This window comes from Lytechinus variegatus, chromosome 1, assembly GCF_018143015.1.
Source record: "Lytechinus variegatus isolate NC3 chromosome 1, Lvar_3.0, whole genome shotgun sequence".
In the NCBI taxonomy this organism is placed as follows: Eukaryota; Metazoa; Echinodermata; class Echinoidea; order Temnopleuroida; family Toxopneustidae; genus Lytechinus; species Lytechinus variegatus.
Window position 1 is genome coordinate 88,091,560 of NC_054740.1, and position 20,851 is coordinate 88,112,410.

At 33.8% G+C, this 20,851-nt stretch overlaps 1 protein-coding gene across 5 annotated transcripts in view; it reads right to left on the reverse strand.

The window, feature by feature from the left end:
• Nucleotides 1-20,851, reverse strand: part of LOC121427055 (diacylglycerol kinase theta-like) — a 74,275-nt gene that overhangs the window by 22,091 nt on the left and 31,333 nt on the right. The window contains exons 5-13 of one of the 5 annotated variants that reach the window (XM_041623390.1): nt 20,423-20,554; nt 14,424-14,562; nt 11,475-11,687; nt 7,943-9,028; nt 4,377-4,445; nt 3,616-3,716; nt 2,532-2,613; nt 1,350-1,450; nt 679-734 (exon numbers count right to left, since the gene is read on the reverse strand). In XM_041623390.1, the coding sequence (XP_041479324.1) occupies nt 679-734; nt 1,350-1,450; nt 2,532-2,613; nt 3,616-3,716; nt 4,377-4,445; nt 7,943-9,028; nt 11,475-11,687; nt 14,424-14,562; nt 20,423-20,554 (1,979 nt within the window). The remainder of the gene's footprint in view (nt 1-678; nt 735-1,349; nt 1,451-2,531; nt 2,614-3,615; nt 3,717-4,376; nt 4,446-7,942; nt 9,029-11,474; nt 11,688-14,423; nt 14,563-20,422; nt 20,555-20,851) is intronic. The other 4 variants (XM_041623393.1, XM_041623392.1, XM_041623394.1 and 1 more) reach the window with 4 other exon arrangements.

Below are 20,851 nucleotides of genomic sequence, written 5' to 3' on the forward strand. Positions count from 1 at the left end.
CATACATTGTATGCGGGCATGCAAGGATCCGATGACCAGGGTAATAATATGTCTGTGAAGCGCTTAGAGACGTCGTTCCGATGTATTAAGCGCTATATAAATGCGGAATATTATTTATTATGAAGTTACAAAGTTTCATGAAAATAAGTCAGACAATGAGGTTTTTATGATCACAGGCTATTTTTAGCAATGACCTGCGACCTCTGTTCCTTTAATCTCAAATCTAATTAGAGCTGGGGATGTAATACCAAATGGTATGCTTTAAAATTTACAGTTTCATACAGGTAAAGTTGTATCTCACTACTGCCACCATGTTGTAATATGTAGTATGTATGAATCAGACTCAGTCTTGGAGGATATATAAATAAATCTCGATGGATTCAGTCTCGAGGCAGCCTTTACAAGTGGCCAGGTTAATTTTTACAAAGTTTTCTGCAACGTATCATATCTTACAACATAGTTTGGGTGTATCTCAACAAATTTTATCTTTGAGTTACATCTCAAATCAAACACTGTGTACTTTACGAAAACATGGCAAAGCATCATGCATTAATTATGACTTGTGAATGAATCCTATGGAATCGTTAATTTTGATTGGTTACTAAGCTATGTTACCATTGTAGTTACCATTACAGCAAAAATGATTGACAGATTGACAGTTTAGAAAGATTAACTTACGGAGAATCTAAATTGCCAGGATACACCTTGATTATACCCTTCTTTGCGTCACCTCCCTGAAAAAAAAGACAAACGACAAAATAATGAAAAATAGTAACTTTAATAGACAAGAGATGGTAAAAACACTGGGTGATCTCAAGTTGTGTTGGTGTTGAAGCACCATTCAGATTGTCTTTCCAATCCCAAACACGTAACAATCCAAAGCACAATGTTGATAGCTGAACACCTGATGAGAGGAACAACCTCAATTATAACTTTGGTGCTCTGCTGATTTAACAATCAGCGCGACATCAACATTAGAAGATCCATGCCAAACTTGAAATCTCCCTATTTTTCAGCATATAAACATCTGATACCAAAATTCAAGCTTAAATTCTCAGAGAAAATTACTACTGATACAACCATGGTAATAACAATAATAATGATTGGGACAATGAGTACTCGGCATGCTTGATATGAGCAGTAAAGTTGCTTCATTATCATTATTATTCATCTTTTATCAAGCTATGTAACAATATTACATATTCTGCTATAGAGATGGAAGCATTTTGTTAATAACACAAACAACATGCATCAATGGATTCCATTCATGTGTCTGAACTCAGTGGATATTTGGTAGACATACATGCATCTATTGAATTCTCAGTCACTGCATAGCTATAATGTCTTACCTGGTATTTGAGTATGAATGATGGAATCTTAGTAGGATGATGTTTACAGAGTTGATGAACTGTCTCATTGTCCCTGGGTCTTCTCTCAACAGTCTGGGAACCTACAGCAATCATATGTATGCAAAATAGCCCCTTCCTTTTTATCAATAGTTCACTCTACAATGCCAGCTATATAAAAGCTTGCTACTGTAGGTATAAAAATACTGGTCTTGATTTGCCATATGCAGCAAAAAATGTCCTATTGGACTAATTGATGGAAGCACCATGGTGTAGCGGTTCTGACGCTTGCCTTGTAATCAGAGGGTCATGTGTCCCAGCGTCCTTTAGTAAGGCGTCAATCCGCAATTTGCCACTCTCCACCCAGGTGTTAAATGGGTACCCGGTAGGATGTGAAAGCCTATGTAGTATGCCTAGCAACTGAGTCTTAGAACTCTTGTTGGAATGCTCCCCAGGGAGTGGAGAAGGTGCATACATTGTATGCGGGCATGCAAGGATCCAATGATCGGGGTAATAATTTATCTGTAAAGCGCCTAGAGACATTGTTCCTATGTGTTAAGCGCTATATAAATGCGGAATATTATCATGGTACAGAGCATCCTATGGACACAGTATAAATTGTATTTTGAAATGAGCTTGTTAAAACATTGCCTTGTTATGAAGGTTGGCTACCATGGCTTTAAACTTGTCAAGGTCTAGAGCTGTAACATTAGGTGAGACAAAAGGGACATTCTTTTTTTTGACACACTTCACATCACTGAACAGATAAATCACTTTCTCACCCAAGCTAAGCTTCATGCCACAGCATTCGTATCTCTTTGCAATTTTTATCCTAAATCATGAGACTTTGAAATTAGGGTCGTGGGTTCAAATCCCATGGCGTCATTTCCTTCAGCAAGAAATTGATCCACATTGTACTGCACTCAACCAAGCTGAGTGCACTGAGCAATGCTGATAAAGCAATGGTACTAACAGTTGTGTTTGGTATCCCATGGCAAAAATTGCTATATTAATCCAACTACATGTATAGTAGTATCACATGATATTCAGAATCCAATAGGGTACTTATCATTTTTTTCTTAACACACAGTACACATTCTCAAAACATTACTCAAGAATTGTGAAAGATTTGGAGGGAAGGGGGGGGGGTACACAGATGGTTGATAGAGTTTGAGTGGTATTTACCATTTTGACCTGATTCTGCTACTTCTGTGAGGTAGTATAGAGCAGCATTGTCAGCAATGTAAAATGACCTCATTGCCGTTTCCTGAAGAAAAAAAATGAAAATGATCATTATTGTCGTTTTCATGGAATAAGGGCAACACAGACAAGACTACAACATAAACAATTGTTCAAGAGTACATGTACATATCATTTTAATAGATCAGTCAATTAGGTAATCATTAACTCTCTATTTATTTCAAGGCATCAAGGTTTTAGGATTCACTCATTTTGAATTTTGTATACCGGTATATGACAGTAATATCTGCTCTCTGGAAGAGAAATTCAGATAATTAAATTGAATAAAGATGTTGAAAGAAGGTATGATTAATCATCTACGTTTTTAAGGTGCATACGTAGTAAAAATCTAAGCATGATTAGGTTAATACTTTATGGTATGCTTAACAATCTAATAATTATAGCCTTATCCTCACATGGCTTCAAATTTCTGCACAAGAAAACAAGTGATTATCATCATGACCACGAATAGCTTCTTCTTTCTTCTGAAGAAAGTTCCCCCAAACAGCGACTTTATCATGTGATTACCATGTGATAAAATAGCCTGGAAGGTACTAGCAATCAAATGCAAGTCAAAATGGCTGCCTCTGAGTGGGGGAAAAAATTGGTTTTGCTTGATTTTTTAGTTGCCTTTAACCTTTTTTGCATTGATGTTGCAACTTTCCACATTCGTACAATTGAATTGAACAATCGTAATAATCAATTTTCTCCCTAACTTAAAATTAGAGAAGCTAATAAAAGGCAATAGTTCTTAGATAGCATCTATATGATGATCATAAAATCATTTGTGCATTATGGAAATCTTGATTTAAAGAAAATAACATGGAAACAATTGTCATTATTATCCCCACAAATTTAATTCAGCATGCAAAGAGTCAATAAGAGCTCTTTCTGCAACAAACCCAGTTCATAATGATAACAACAGGCAAAATCATAATTTTTGACAGACAAGTACTGCAAAGTCCCAGATGAATTAATTGTTCTCAGAAATTTGGGGTCGCCAACACATTGAATAGTGTAATGATCTTACTGTCAGCTGTTTCATGGTGGTATCCTTGGCAACACAGATGAGATGATATGAACCTTTCTCTAGAGAGGCTGGTCCATCAAACAATCGAACTAAATGACCATCTGAAAGATAGAATATAAGTATAATTCAACCAATCAGCTGGTGTAATCTGAATGTGGTATAAAGATTGCTTTACTCATAGAAAGTTAACTTGATATTAATTAAGACTACGCTTTTATAGATTGTCATGTGCTAACCAATTCATCAAGTAGAAATCCTATTAATACTGAGGGCCATCTCATAAACTCTTAAGTTACTCATAATTTTACAAAAAATGGTTACACTTCTTGTAATAAACAAGATACCCCAATTATTTTGTTACAACATAATGGAGGTCAGTTCTATAACTCTACTCAAATCTTGACATGTTAGCACAGAGAATTTAATCTAAAAATATTGGATTTCATCTGTAGTTGATTGGAATAGGACTTAATAATAATCTGATCTGATAGGCTATACATATATAAGTCTGACAAGGGGTCTGTTTCATAGAGAGGTGCAACACTGGTAAATTTGCCATTAAGACAATGATCATGTTAATAGCAGGACTCAGCAGCCAATTACAATCAAGGCTTCAATGGTAGTAACGATAATGGCAGAGTTAGAATAATTGTAAGTCTTAATGATACAGGCTCAATAACTGCATTTTTAACACTTTAATTTCTAATCTAAATTTCTATTTTTATAATAAATTCTTGAATACTGTTTAGAATCCCACTTACCTTCTGAACCATATTCCTCCTTGAGTCTAAGATCAGAGTTACCATCTTGTGCAGATGAACCTATAAAGTCTGTAAAAACACAAAAATATTAATAAATCAATATCAACTTTCATCACAAAAACCATATATTCATTTGAGTCAGTGCTAATAATTATTCTTATAATTATTATGAGAATTATTCTTTTGCATGAAAACATAGTTAATCTATTATCTATTTGAAATTATATTATATCACATTCAAAGTATAACAAAAATAAGGATCTATGTTGATAAATTAATATTCCCGTGATTATTATATTTTATAAATCAATCATCAACAGTGTAATACTATATGGTTTTGGGAAAGAAAAAAAAAGAATCATAAGATCCTCAATCTTTAAGAGACACAAGAATAACAATTGAAAGCTAGCCATACAATACACTTTAATATATTTCAAAATATGGAAAAGACTTAAAATAATAATAATAAACATAAATCCACAGAACTATTAACGAAATTTACAATTGCTGATAATTTTGGAATATCATAATCTAGATTGTATACAATTGTATAATATATTTAAAGAATTACAATGGCGCATACTTAAATCAATGCATGAAAGATTTTGTAAATCAATTCATTATTCTAGTTCAAAATTCATAGTGGAATATCATGATGTAAAAGCGTAATAAAGAGTATCCACATGTAAAATTTAGAGTAGCTCTAAAACATTTTTTGGCATTTATAATGAATGCAGTTATAAAAAAACCATATGTAAAATGATAACATTTGTGAACATCATTGACAAACTGAATCAAATGAAAGAAAAATTTGTAATATTATTGAAAAGAAAAACAAAGTTAATGGTTAGGAAAATAATAACAGTTTATACATGTATATGTGATTATTTTAAGGAAAATGAAAAAATACATTATACTTGATTTTTCTCCAAACAAAAGAATTAAGCAATAAACATGGATATCACTTACAATACAAATTCTGCTCTTGTGAAAGACAATGTTAAATAAGCAATGCTAAAAATAAACCCAAACTACTGATCACGGAGAAGTGAAATGCTGTAATACCAAATTGATAAAATACTCCTACATATCCCAATAATGCAGCAAGCTTTCCTGTATTTTGCCAATCCTTTGAATACTCTCTTAAAATGCCCCTGTATCTTGATGTCAATGTAAGCTGTACAGTGCTCTTAATTGTAATGTTACTGTGGATATCATTTTGGAAATGAGGAAAATATTTAGATTTGGAGAGAAAATGTTATTCTTTCTTTATAATATATTCTCAATATCAACAAGTATTCTTACATGTAAGTGAGCACTGTCTAATATTTCTCCATCTTCCTTTTGTTGCCAATTACACCTGAGTTAATATGTATAATATAGCAAGATCATTTCCTAAACCTGAATCAGCCAAAATTACATGTATACTTTATAGAATGATACAATTATTAAACCCATAGTGATGGTAATATGAATTTGATGAGCCTTATACAGTTTGAAATGAATATGATAAAGAGCTACAACAACAACAATAACAAAAATAATTATGAGATAAACCAGAAGGAAAGAAAAAAAAAGAGAAATGGTCAGTTATTTATTTCAGGTTAGTGAGATTATTTTTTTCATTATACTGCAACAACACAGACTTTTTCAAAGACTCAAATGCAATTTTGTTAATAATCTGCATGAAACATTAAAGCATTAGTGTGGAAACCAAATAAAGCATAAAATTTTATGTGATTGAAACCAATTTTAAATGTTCAAGCAAACTGGATAAAAATAAACTCATAACCATAGAAACGCCTAAAAAAATAATGCGTTAATAAATTTAAGTGCAATATGAAAGGACAGTTGTCCACCAAATGCATCAAAGCAATAATAAAAACGCATTACACATGAGAGAATCTCAAAATAAGAAATAAAAAATGGAAAATCGATATGAATATGAGAACGCAGACATTATATAGAACCAGCTGACAAAGAAAATAAAAAGACAAATGAATACAAGGCCATGAGAAGCTGAACAAAAGATGTATAGCATGCAAATATTATGACAACTCCACCCAGTCTCAAACTCATTCTGAATATGACAAGTGACTGAACCATTCATGTACATGTACCTCAGAAGAAGAAAAAATCAACAATGATGTAATTTATTTTTTCTTTACAATCATTTTTCTTATTCATCTCTGCCTCTACTTACTATCAAAACTTGTGTCAAGACCATGAATGAAATTCCTAAACTATCAAACAGGTTTTTAAAAAAAAGCAAAGATTCATATTAGTAGTTTATTCACTGATTTAGAATGAGTGTTCAGGAAGTAAAACAGCTTTTAAAATGATTATATTTTGATTTCAATATGTAAACATGTACATCTTCACGGTCACTTGATCATACTGATGGGAGTGACATATTCTATAGGAATATTTTTTAATTATTATTATTATTTGTTTGGCATCACCTGTGTCTGGGAGGCGAAAAGCGAACTGAATCACTATGACCTGCAGGTCTCTCCTCCCCATATAACTGATTGGGGGGAATGCAGGTGGACCACTATACCGGGGTTTCCCCCTACTCTTATACGAATATATGCAAAGGAAACAAGTAAGATTTTCTAACGCGATTTCTGCTAAAAAATTAACCAATCCAATCATCTTCAGTTCTTATATTACATGATTCTTTCTGAATAATCATATGTACATGATTTTTCGCCTTTTTTAAAAATAATTTCGGTCAAAATATTGAATAAATTCTCCGAAAATTTTGGATCCAAAGCTAATGGGCCATGCCAAGATTTTTCATGAAAAATTACATTTCAACAAAAAGGCCAATGTTTATGTTTTTCTTTTAAAATTGCTTGCATAAACAAAAAAAAATGAATTAAATAATATTTCATACCATGTACACTGCATATTTTTAAGTTTTCGTTGTGAATATTAAATTACAATAATAAAGAAACAGTGAGTATTATCCCAGCTATTTCATTCAGGGTCTTGATATATGCTGGTATATTGAATTTCTTTTATTCCCTTCAATAAAAACTGAATGGCACCTTGAATGCAATACATATATCTTCTTTTTTAAAACAGCAATTTGAATGATGAAAAACATTAAAGATTATATCATTAATGACTTATGAGCATATAAAACATAATTCATAAATGACATGTTTATCAGTAGGTAACTTGCATCATGTTTTCAGTCCTGAGCTGGTTGAGAGATACTTCAAGAAGAGGGTATTATGGTGAAATGGGGGAATGAAGTAAAGAAAGAAACAAACAAAAGATGAATACCATTACACAGAGGAGATACTTTAAGAAAAAGGATAGAAGACTGTATCCACAAAAACAAAATGAGAAAACAAAATATAAATGCAGGTAATTTCATGAATAAATGTGACTGCGCAATGGAGCAAGAATATAAAATGATGGCAAGAGCATCTTCTTTCCTTGTGAAATGGCCATGCAATATTTAAAGTGTACTGAATGAGGATTGTACAGGATGAAATCATGCAGGCGTGCTGAAGGTAATTGAAACGTATGAAAGGGAAGAAAATTGTAAAGACCTGAACAGATAATTTGAGTAGACAGGGGCCTGCCCCGCACTGCTCCATTCCGTTGCAGTAGGCATGCATCACCATCATCATCACTATCACCATCATCACCAAAATCAGGGGTGCTTGGGTCGAAACCAGACTCGGAGGCAGATCGCTGCCCCTTGGGTCGATACATTGACACAGATGTACGGGTAAGAGGGGGGTGGGTTGGTATAGGTGCTATGGTCGGGGTGGGAGGGGGGCTAGGGGTAGAGATGGAGGAAGGAGAAAGAACCATCATCCCAGGAGAAAAACATGCTTCTGATGGGGTTACAGAATCAGAGATCCCCATGCCATTAGTAGGTCTGGAGGAAGGGTCAAGTGTTTCCATGGTTTGGGAATCTTGACTACCTGGGGTGTGTGAACATGACATACTACCCATGTTTGGAGTGACAGGGGCTACAGCATTTAAAGCAGAGTGTGCACTTGTATTAGTCAAAATACCACCTGATAATGAGCTTTGGTTGTTGTTTGATATTTGGTATTTGGTCATGGCTGAACTGTTCAAATCCTCAGAATCATTCTCACCAGTTTTGTGTTTATTCAGCAAGGGTAAGGCTTGTGAGAGTAACGTGGGTTTAACAGATCCTGCCTCCTCATCGGCTGGTTCAGACAAGTGAGGATTAGACAGGGAGGTAGGCTTAGAGGAGAAGAAGACATCGGGAGAGGTAAGACCTCCATCAAAAGATTTAGATGGCTTCATCTTGCCACTGGATCCCTTAGAGGATTGCATGCAAGGGACAGCTGATTTTGGTCTCGGTCCCTTAGTGGGTGAGGAGGACTTAGGAAGATAGATGCTTGGGGACAGGGTTTTAGGAGATGTCGGAGATGACCCTTGGGATTTACTGACAGGATTTAGGTGGGGGAGTGTCAACTTTGAACGGTGGGTGGGGGATGGATCTAATGATCGAGAAGAGGAGGGGCTACCTGACGATGGGACTGGGGATTTAGTGTAAGAGATAGAAGGGGCTGTACTGAGGGTTAGGGAGTCGAGACTAAGACGGGAGTTTTTCAGATTGTGGTAGTTTTTATTCCTTTGTGTAGTGGCCAACAAATCTGAGGAGAGTGAAAGAAATAATGAAAAAAAATGCAGACATTCACATAAACAATTAATTAAATACCACTTAAAGTTGTTATCTCCAACATTAGACAATACTACAACTTCACAAGAATGATGACAAAAAACTGTGTTTGGTTACATATTTGAGTGCATAATATTACAAACCATCCAGGCCATACATTGAAGCACTTCTGGAATTCTATTTAATAATACATTAAAAAAGTCAATAAATTCTACACAAACTTTTTAATTGTTTCTTTAGGATACAAGCTATAAAGTAGTAGCATTCTCTCAAGGCAAGACAAGTCAAATGTGTGAAGAAAAAGAAAACAAATACTGTAAAAAGAATACAAATAGCTAAAAATACATGTGTATATGTGCCTGTGTGTATGTGCAAAAGGATACTTCAAAAACTACAAAAATAATTCTGTTTTGAATTTCAAACTATATTGAAAGTTTATATGTCTAATTTTTCTATATCGTGGAACAAAATTTACAAGGAAAGCAAGAGACACATACTTTGAAAAACAAAGTAAAAAATGGAGAGATTGCTTAGAACACATTTTAAAAGAGAGAAAAGGTGCAAATATAGATAAGGTGGTGATAATTGTACTAACAGTAGTTTATCAAATAGGGAATATTCCTTATACATTACAGAAACACTTCAATGTCAAGAAAACTGTCAAGCAAATACTAATTACAATCCCTGTTATAACTAAAATAAAAACCAAACAAATACAAAATTATATTAATATAAGCAATGGCATGCAATTGTTATTCAACTTCAAATGTGTCTCTCCATGTTGCATGAGAGAATAAAGAGTTGAAATATGAAGCACAGTAAAAAAAAATGTAGGACAGTTATCTGAAGAGGTATGACAAGTATATTTTTTTTCAAATGACATATATATGTATTAGATATTTTTGACCATGCAGGCTATAAAGTTAATTACAATTTCTCCCTCTAAGAGGAATCAGTAGAAAGTGCTTAAGTTCTGATGGTTATCAAAGTCTGACTAGTGAAATATGTCCCTAAACATTAAAAAAAACTTCTGATGGTAAAGAATTAGTGTTTAATATTTAAAAAATGTGAAATTTCATGCCAAAAAAAGAATTTGAAATCTAAAATGGTTTGGGGTAAAATTAATACATCAATGCAAAGGGAAACTCATATAAACATGTATTATACTTCAAATCAGGCTGTAGATTTTTTTATTGTTTTTTTTTTACATTTAAAAATAATTTACAATAGGACACTTAAATTAGAATATGATTGTGTCTACTATTGTTAATAATAGTCAAGGAGAATTCTGAAAAATAATCTGCATGGCAAAAAATAATCTGCATGGCAAAAAAAAATTAATGAAAATAAAATTGAAAGCACCATGCATGCAAGAGAATCTTAAAAGACTCTGTTCTGTTAGTGACATTGCCAATTCGCAACAATGAATAAGAACATGAAGAGGACAGTGCAGTTGCCCTCCTTCCATTTCTAAGAAACCCTCAGTCATATAAGGACAATGTCCCATCCCTCTATACCTTCTAATCAAGTTGTGACACCCTCTCTATGTGTATACATAAGGGGTGGATTAAGCAGGACATGACATACAGTGTGTGGGTCCACACAATTAAAATAGCAGACGACTGTTAGGGGAAAGGGGGTAGCTACTGGCTAATTCGCAAGCAAATGTTCAAAAGCCATATTCTAAACATCATATTTATAACTCAATTATCATTATCAACCTTTATTTGCTTTTTTAAATTTGAAATAAAGAAGATTTGTTGTTTATTCATCCTAAAGGCAAGTTCATCTCATACTATTACACCTTTTTTTACTGTATTCAAGCACAATTGACACTACCAAATAAAACCTTTCAAAACAAATGGAAATGAAGATGAAATGAGGAGATAAGGTATGGATTAGTGATTGGTTTTGAAAACAATTAAAGTCACCGTATACTGCAAACACAGCAAGTGTGTGAAAAGGAGTTGAAATTTCTGGAAAGTAAAAAAAGGGGGGGGGGACCTACAATCTATAATACAGGAATTATCCCCTCCTTGAAAAATCAAGACTGAATTTTGATAAAAGATTGAAGTCTTTATATTAAGCATATCCCCCAAAATGATTTACAAACATTGAATTAAAATGAATACCAATTTCAAAATTTCATTCTTTAGATCTACATTCTAGGGAAAGAGAAATTTGAAACTCTTTGTTTCTTTGTGTCTAGAACTAACTTTATATAACAACATTCTTGTATGAAATGTTGAGTTGAAGTTGTCAGAAGGAATATTTTTAGTTACAAGTTCTACTTCGGCTAAAAAAGTGATATTTTTAACTCTAAACATGAGGGGCATCAGCACATCAAATAAAAACAACAAGAAATATTAGTAAGAAAAAAAATAACCAAAAGTTAGTTGATTTAGAGCATTCTTTCATACTTGATAAGGATTCACTCCGTTTGAGTTTGACTTTTAATCTGGATAAGACCGGTGATGCACTGCTAGACCTTTGAGTTAATCTTGGCACAAGATACTGCTTCTGACCGGAAGCGGAGTGCGCCTCTCTTGTAGCTCCATTGGGAGTCGTCGTCGTCGGTGGTGTCAGGCGACGCCGCCGCTCTGTTAGCTGATTGTGCAGGTCAGTTTTAAGAGCTTTGGTTTTTGTCAATGTTTGAGAAGCATTGATAAATGACAATGAGAAGTTAATAATGAGAGCATGCATGAACATGAGATGTGAACATCACTCGATAATAATATTAACAAATCATAGTAACCAGACAATACCAATAACATGCCTACATTAGGAAATAGAGAATGTGTTCTGAACTCTACTTTAACTTAAGCCATTGCACAAGTCTATGCTTTTCACTGAATATTTCTTATGCTTGCAGGCCTCTTTTCTAGTGGGGACAACTAATAGTACTTATTCCTAGACAATTTTTATTCAATTTATTGGTAAATGTAGTGATAATACATGAAGAGACTTGTCTGCTTTTGATAACCATAAACATAGCTTGAAACCCCAGTATAAGTTAGATGTGAGTTCAGAATACAGACAACGGGTAAAAACAGTATCACAATTTTCATGTCATGCCACATAGTCAGAAGCACCTCACATCTGAGTTGGAAAAAAATCTAAACAATCCCCAATTTAATGGAAAATAATGTATTTTTATATTTTTCATTTTCCATTTGCAAAATACATATATGTGGCATATGCCCCTATCCTTAAAAGTACTTGAACTGAACTGATATTTATAACTATATATTCAACGTTCCAAGCTCCAGTGATTATTATGTTATCCCTAATAGAGATTATTTTCAAAACAAGACTATGAAAATATTCTTTCATGAGCAATGGATAAACTACAATAAAAAAAGTTCATTTGAGTGGCTGCTCACACTTAAAAAGTTATTTTTTTAATTTTTATTCACATTGAAGTTCAAAACTAAGAAAACTAAACAATAAACCCCAAAAAATGGAAAGCCATAAAAGGAAAATCACTTTTTCAAATTCCAGTCTTAACTCTCAACATTAAATTTCAAATCATAATGGCTCACACAATACCCTAGATTTCACCATAAAAAAGAAATTAACATAATCAGAAGACAATGAAATCACACTGTCTAAGAGCATCGTTCAGTTTATTAGAAGTTGATATAAAAGAGAACTAAAATTACTAATGGAAAAAATTATCAATTTTGCAGCAAGTTCAGTTAATTCCTTTCAGGAAATTTTGATTAGGGTTTCAAGTACATACTGGTACTTAAAATAAGACAATGACTTTGTCAAAGTGCACAATAAAACCAAGAAGCATTTTAAGACTCTGATTTGTACATGCTCACACCCCTTTGCTATTACCATTTAAATATTCTCATGCAAGTCTTCCTTACTACCATCAAGATTTAAAGGGGTAACTTTTACATCAAGGACTGGGCCATGCTAACTCCTTAAAAAGTTATATTATAACACGTGTAAGACCAGCCTAATTTCTATTTCTGCTCACACAAGTTGGGTTGAAAACCTCTTTGCACAGACGGCCTAAATTTGAAAAATTGTTAATTGCTTCCACACTAAGATTTAAAGGTCAAGTCCATCCCAGAAAAATAAATAGAGAAAAATCAAATACGCTTAACACTGAAGATTTCATCAAAATCGCAAGTAAAATAAGAAAGTTACGGCATTTTAAAGTTTCGCTTATTTTTCACAAAACAGTGATATGCACAACTCAGTGTCATGCAAATGAGCCAGTTTTTTGTTTTTACAGATTTGAAAATAAGGACAAAGTTGACTGAACCATATAGCATTAAACAATGCTAATTCCACATGTTCAGGGAGGAATGAATCGTTGTTTCACTCGTCAATAAGGAGAATATTAGGATATTTCATATTTCATGCAATAAAATACAAAAAATAGTGAGTGGATGATGTCTCCTCATTTGCATACCAACCAGGATGTGATTATAACTGTTTTGTGAAACGCAATAAATACACATATATAAAGTAGTGCTGAACTAAATTTTAAACGAGGGTCTACTCTATAATATTCATGACACCAATTTATACACAGTGGGATTGATGGTGGAAGGGGGAATGGAGACAAGTACTTTGACGGTTAATTTGATAACAGCTGTTGGTAGAGGTAAAAGGTGTGAGATCTAACACTCATTCTATCGCTACAGGGTTAAGGCTATGAATGATAAAAGGAGGACCCTCAGATCTTATGGTTGTTATGCATTATCATTAAAGTATGCTTAGAATATCAAGTATATAAGATACAGTGGGAGCTGATATGCAGGTTGGAAAACAAACTTATATGTTCATCATCATGCACACGGGTAAGAAATATTTATGTTAAATGTGCTTTATAAGGGGTAATAGAAACAAAACATTTAATCAAGGGGTTATTATCAATAAACTAAGGATAAGCTTATGAAAGAATAAATATTTAAAAAAATCTAAAGAGACTATAACCACACATCAATAATGCACAATAATACATAAATTTTATACGATTAACAGATTTTATAGGAAACAAGTTATAAAAAACTTGAAATCAAGAATAATGAAACATTTCAACAGCAAGCATGCTTGCCTGATTATATTTATATACACACATCAAGAAAGTGCACTTCAATTTTTGAAAATGCAATGAAAAAAAGCTTACAAAAACAAAAGATAAAAGAGTCATCTTACCTAAATAGTGGTGATGTAGCATCATTGTGCATGAATTCATCACTTATGTAAAACTAAAACCTACTAGCAACAGGAGGAAAGATTATTCCATCTTCGGTATTAAAGAAACATAATGATTTAGTGATGGATCAGTAAACTGATTGGTTAATTAACCATTAGTCAGACCTGTGATTGGTCAGTTTGAATCTTACCTTGTATCCTGGATACTATGTCTCCTTTAACCATGTTCATAGTAACAGGCATGGATACAGCCCATGGGGGTATAATAAGCTCACGGATTGGACCCATATCACACTCCCTCATTAGAGATTTGTAACATCCCGAATGTGCCTAAAAAAAGAGAAAATAATACAAATATTTTCAAATTTCTAATGAAAAAGAGCAAAGAAACTATAAGAACACTTATCATATCTGTATGACATATCCTAAATGTAGAGGTACTTTCATGTAGACTGTTATCAAAATTTGATAACAGTAATCAAATTCATATATGACCCTCCAACCTTAAACTAAAAAATAAGTCTTCTAAAATGAATTTTGTTATTTTGATTAGTTTAAAAAGAAGATCCTAAGCTTTAAAATTAATGATGACCCATACAAGTGCTTGATTGAATGTAGAAGATATTCAGTGGGAGATACAGAGAATAATAAGAAAATGAGATTTGAAGTTTGGGGTTCACTCAAGCATGAGGTGTTCTGCACAATGTGCAATCTTGGTGAAACTCTCAAGTTGTCAAGGGAAAATGGTGTCAGATAAGCAAATTTTTACTCTTTGAAGATCAACTTACTATCATGTCTATTCGAAGAGAAACTTGTTCTAATAGGTAACCTATCAACTCCATGAAGGGCAATTCCTACTATGTGTCATCAGCGGTTGTCCATTGTTTTAATTCATTGTAATGATGCATTGTGCATGTGTTTGCTTTAAGTGAAAGGACCCCCGGGGGAGGGGGGGCACTCAGTATATAATGCATAGGGGACCCCCATTTTTTACACTCGAATTTCCATTCCAAGGCATAGCATTTTTGTCTTTTTGAGAAAAAGAATAAAGAAATCCGCTCCAAAGCATAGCATTTTCTTCTTATTGAGAAAAAAGAAGAAAGAAATCTGCTTCAAAGCTTCTCATATCTTCCGTTACGCCGTTCCGGCCGTATTTATCTGCTACAATGAGCAGCAATTTGGGTGAAAAGCGGCCGCAGAGCACTGTCCGACCATCGCCTCTGCGCTAGCGCACCCAGGGCCCGTGCATGCACGTTCCATAGGGATGCATACGCAGTAATATGCAGGCGACCCGTTCCAAGGATCTCCGTTTTCACAAACACTTGTAGTTCCGAAGCCCATTCCGAGGACCCTCCCTTTTACAATAAGCCTGTTCCAAGGCCCCCGTTTTTTGTCTCGCCCGCGGCACACACCTATTACTTTTTTGGTCGAGTGCCCCCCCCCCCCGGAAAGGACCACAGGAAATGAAGAATGGGTTATCTGCCATACTATTTACAACTATTCAATCATGTATATTTGTGTTTTCATATGAAGATGAATACAAAAAATCTGTCAATGTGTAATCATTTTGATGGATGGAGTATGAACATACATGTACCAGGTGATGATTTGAACACTAACTAGTGCTCTATAATAGTCTCCTTTGGTATACTATACTATCAAAGAGCCTGCCTGTGTAACCTCACTGTATCATATCTAGGCCTATATATAGATCTGTAAACAAACATGCTGTAGCAGCTACTACTTAACAATTGGATTTCAGCTCACATACCTAGTCTATTTCTTTTAATGGCGTCTAAAAGTCATCTTACAAGTGGAAAACATATATAATTAATAATCATTTTATTCACTTTTTAATGGCAATTTCAAGGGGGTCCCGGGTGTGAGGGGTGATCCACTAAAAAAACACCCTAACTTAAAAATAAATTACTGAATGCTAGAAAAATTATAAAGACATTATAAGGCTCTAATTATCCTTAAATTGGTTTTCATCAAACTTTTATATGTTTCTATCATGTTTCTGCATTCATTGAAGAAGCCATTGTCACTGTGGCTCTCCCTTTGAAAAGTATATTTCCCAGCTACCATACCCCCTTAACAGAGATAAAGCAAAATGCTTCAGAGAGTATTACCATGCAGCAAAAGATAAATTATCTGGCTGTCAAAATACTGATCTATCTTGAAAGGAAAATGCTCACTTGAAACTATCTGCTCACTTTGGATTAAGCTTACTTTGGATGGGAATAAACATTTTGGTTTCACTGTGTATACAACCGATGAGTGATCAAATATAATGAGAAAGATAATTATCTACAACTTCCTTAATTATTGCAGTGTATTTCCCATCCATAGAAAGTGAAAATGAACCTATACATACGGTACATATAACTAGTTTCAATTTGGTATTAACGTTGATTTACATCAGTTCTTATGGCTAATGACTGTAACAATTGAATCGGAACAGGAAAACATGATCGATGTAAGCAGGAAGCGGAGCTTGGATTGGGGTGAGTGGAAACTTCTGGTTGTGGGAGCCGCTTTGTACTTTGCTTCAGCTATTTTAACTTTAGAGAAAACATTAACTAATTCAGAAGCACAGAGACTGCTTTTGAAAAGTCAAAGAAATTGAAATTTAGGCTTCCACCAACTGCAACTTTGGATTATCTCTACAGAACTATGCATACATTCAACTTCGAATTATTTTTGTTCGCCATAAAGATCTAGACAAAAAATGATAATAAATATTGGTGAGAATTAAATAATACATTTCAATTATTAACCCCAATGATACTTGCTTGACCTTTGAATCTGTGACCACTCTAAAATCTGACCAGAACATTATCAATTCATTTATAAATGCACCAAGTTTGAAAATGTTATGACAACAGACCATTTCCATATGCACTTTGACCTCTATCTACGACTATTGATAAACTGACCCTAAATTATCACCTGGGTGCAATTTCATAAAGCTGTTTGAAGTTAAATGGGAATCCAGCCTTGGTATTAAATCAATGTGTAAGAAAGGAGAAAAATGACAGAAATTAGACAAGAAATAAGAAAGTAATGGCTGCTTTAAAACTGAGATCCCTTAGATTATGTTGATTTGAAATTGGCAACTGGGTAAGTAAATTATGACAAGAGGCAAAAAAAACTTTCCCAAATGCCAGGTACTTAATTATCAGGGATTGTGGTTTTCCCCTAAGTACCCATTCCCCAGAGGCAGTAATCTAAATATACCCCAGGTTTTGTTTTATATCCTCATAAAAGAAATAAAACTTTTGAAAAAAAAATGACATCTTAGCCATTTTATGTATTGGAGTACATGGAAGAGTATTCCTTGCCTTACATCATATGACATCACATATGCGGCCAATTTGAAGTCTCCATGGGTATAGTGATTACCAATATTAACAACTTTTACGAATTCATAATTTTGTATTGTTTGTCCGTTTGAACTTTCACCTAATCACTTGTCTGATTTTTCTCTTTCCTCTAAAAACAAGTCTTTATTTGGGTTGGATTCCCCTTAAAGAGTGACTTTAAGAATGACAGGTGAGCCTACCTTAGGCACTAGACCATCGCAAATGAACATTCTCGTGTATACTATTTACCAAAAGAAAGGATTGAAAGTTGCTCTTAACTTAATAAGAACAGCTTTATGAAACACGAACCAGGTTTCAGTATTTGCAATCAATCACTACAGAAAAATGACCAATAAAGATCATTAAAGCGTGCACATTTTGTTTAGAACACTGACCTTCATGGTATAGAGCGACTGTGCAAGCTTTGGATTTGCTGGAACCTTGACATGAGTCCCAATTGCATTAAAATTAACTTAATCATTGTACATCTTAACTACCATTGGTTAAAAATTTCTATCAACAGCCAAAAAAATACCTAGTATTATATGGCAGTTATAAAAAAGGGAATATGAAGATGCAAATGGAAATTCAAAATATTCTTTTCTTGCATCCTTGTGGGAGGTACATGTACTTATTTGATACACTGTATATTGCATGAATGTGCATTTATACTTGATCTCAATTATATTTTTTATATTTTATTAAACATAATTATACCATAGATATTAAAAGATGCAAGATGAATCCAAAGCCAGCTAAAATAGGGCCTACATGATAAACAAACGTATAGTAACTGCATAGGAAAAAAAGCAGAAATGATTGGAACATACATTTTTACAATGTTACATTGCTGGGCGATAATAAGATAAATATTATCGAAATCATACGATATTGAAAAAATACTGAATACATATGATTTTATGATTATGTTAATATATTGCGGTAACACGATATAACTAAAATATGTTGATAAAAGTGAATCACTATTTAGTGAATACTGCTCTGCATTGTTTTACACAAACTAAGAACTTCATATTCAAGTTGGTACCCAAATGACTGTTTTTCATGGACAAGCCTTACTTCCATTTCCGCCTTCCCTGCTCTCACAGAATTGCAGCTCATAATGAAAGTATAATGGATTTTCAGACTCTACAATATATCATGTTATCCGCAATATTTCGCTTGTGACAATCGATCAACTAACATTGAAATTGACCAGCACTACAATGTACGCCAGTCCTTTCTTCCGAACAATTGACTCAAATTACTTCTTTAACAAATCCAATTAAGCTAGATCAGGATGAACAACCCATGTAATTTACCTTTTGATAAAATATGTAACTATAAATTCAAGTTTACAATATTCTATAAAGTAGTGTGTCATAATTAAATAGGAAAGAATAAATGTAGTTCTTGGATGAGAATGTCATAAATCATTGACTATTACTAAGAAAAAAAACCTAACCCCCCCCCCCCCTCTCTCAAAAAGACTCATAGAAAATGCATTTATTATGGCTGGGAACACCCAAGTCACACACCCAGCTACCCAGCCAGCCAGAGAGATTGTATACAGAGAAAGCCTATAGATGGTACACCAACTTGTACAATCCACACTCTACTAGCACATCTAATATGCCTCTTACTTAGCCTCATAAGCTGAAACGCAACCCGACTCTCATTTCTCCAGGCAATTTGAGCTAAAAATAGATATGGGGGCCAGATCTCGGAAGCTCACAAGAAACAAACTAAGCGCTACGGCAGAAAAGAAGGTCAGGATTGGCAACGAGGAATAAGGAGGAGGAAAGGAAGGAGAGAGATGAAGGGAGAGAATAAATGGTTTGCTTGTTTGATTTTGTCAAGATCGATTTTATAGCTGGCATTCATCTTTCTATACCATTCTGATGGGTTACTATGACAACCACTCACAAGGTGCAGTCTGAGGCTATATGTATATCAAGATGGCTTCGTATGACTTAATTTATTAAAAGGCAACCTGTTTCTTTCTTTAAGAATATGCTTGCATCTCACCCCTGGACAGCTCAACAATAACTGGGAAAAGCATGAAATTACTATCCTTTTATAACACAACGTCAGACTCTGGTTTTCAATTTCATTTTCTAATGCACCATGGTTGATATGATGTAAAATAACCTTGTACATGTGTTTGCAACATGGAGAAAGAAACCGTTTTAATTTGAAGAAGAAGAAGAAAAAAATCAAGTATCTACATGTAGTTGGTAGTCAATTCAATAGCATTTGAAATTATCACTTTAATGACATCTTTACTTTGAAAAAATAATTTTTCCAATGTTCATTTACAAGGTGCATGTGAGTTGTGATTTTGGCAATGTATTTCACACAGAATTTAAGTTATGTTCTGTATGCAACATCCGGAGCTGCACAAAACAAAAATGTAACACTATATTTTGTAAAGTCGGAGTGATGTCACAATACTTCTCAATTTCAGTTTCATGTTATAGAGCATCATATGAATTTGAATTAAGCAAATTCTAAGCAAAGCATGTTGGTATTTATAGAGCCTGCATGGACATGTTTGTTTAGGGATGTGTATGAAATGTAATGTAGAAATATATTCCTGTCATTGTTTACATAAACCCATTACATAAGAAAGTATGCTCTTTACATACAGGTACATTGGTACTTATTCATAAAGAAATGTACAGGAAAAGGACAAGAAGTTCTCTTTGGGGGGATGTAGATGGGGATACGAATGATATTCACATATCGTATGTGTGAAATAAGATGTTTACTATCAATAAAAACGAAATAAAAAATAAGTAATATTATATACAGTAAGGACGTACCGTTGCCCAACACCATTCACACTTCATACTAGCCAGACACTCATGAGTGGCACAAGACTTCTTGCATACAAGACATCGGCTGTTGGTTGGTAGATTGCCTTCCCGCCAATGGTGATATACTGTGATTTTATCCTGTAAAAGAAAGATGAAAAGAGTCCCATGACTTTCTGAGTTAGAAATTGATATGTATTCTCTTTTTATGAGATACAGTCTTACAATATTAACAATTCCATTTTTAGTTCGATGAATTAAAGAATCAATAATTGTGATTGTAAGTAATGAAGAAACAACTTATATGAAAAAGGTTTATAAAGCGAGAAACTTAGAAAAAAAATCCAATAAGCATAGTTTTGTCTCAGTGTGTTAAGTATAATACTGAACTAGCCTTATACATTGAGGAGCTCTAAAGATGTACAAATATTTCAAAAA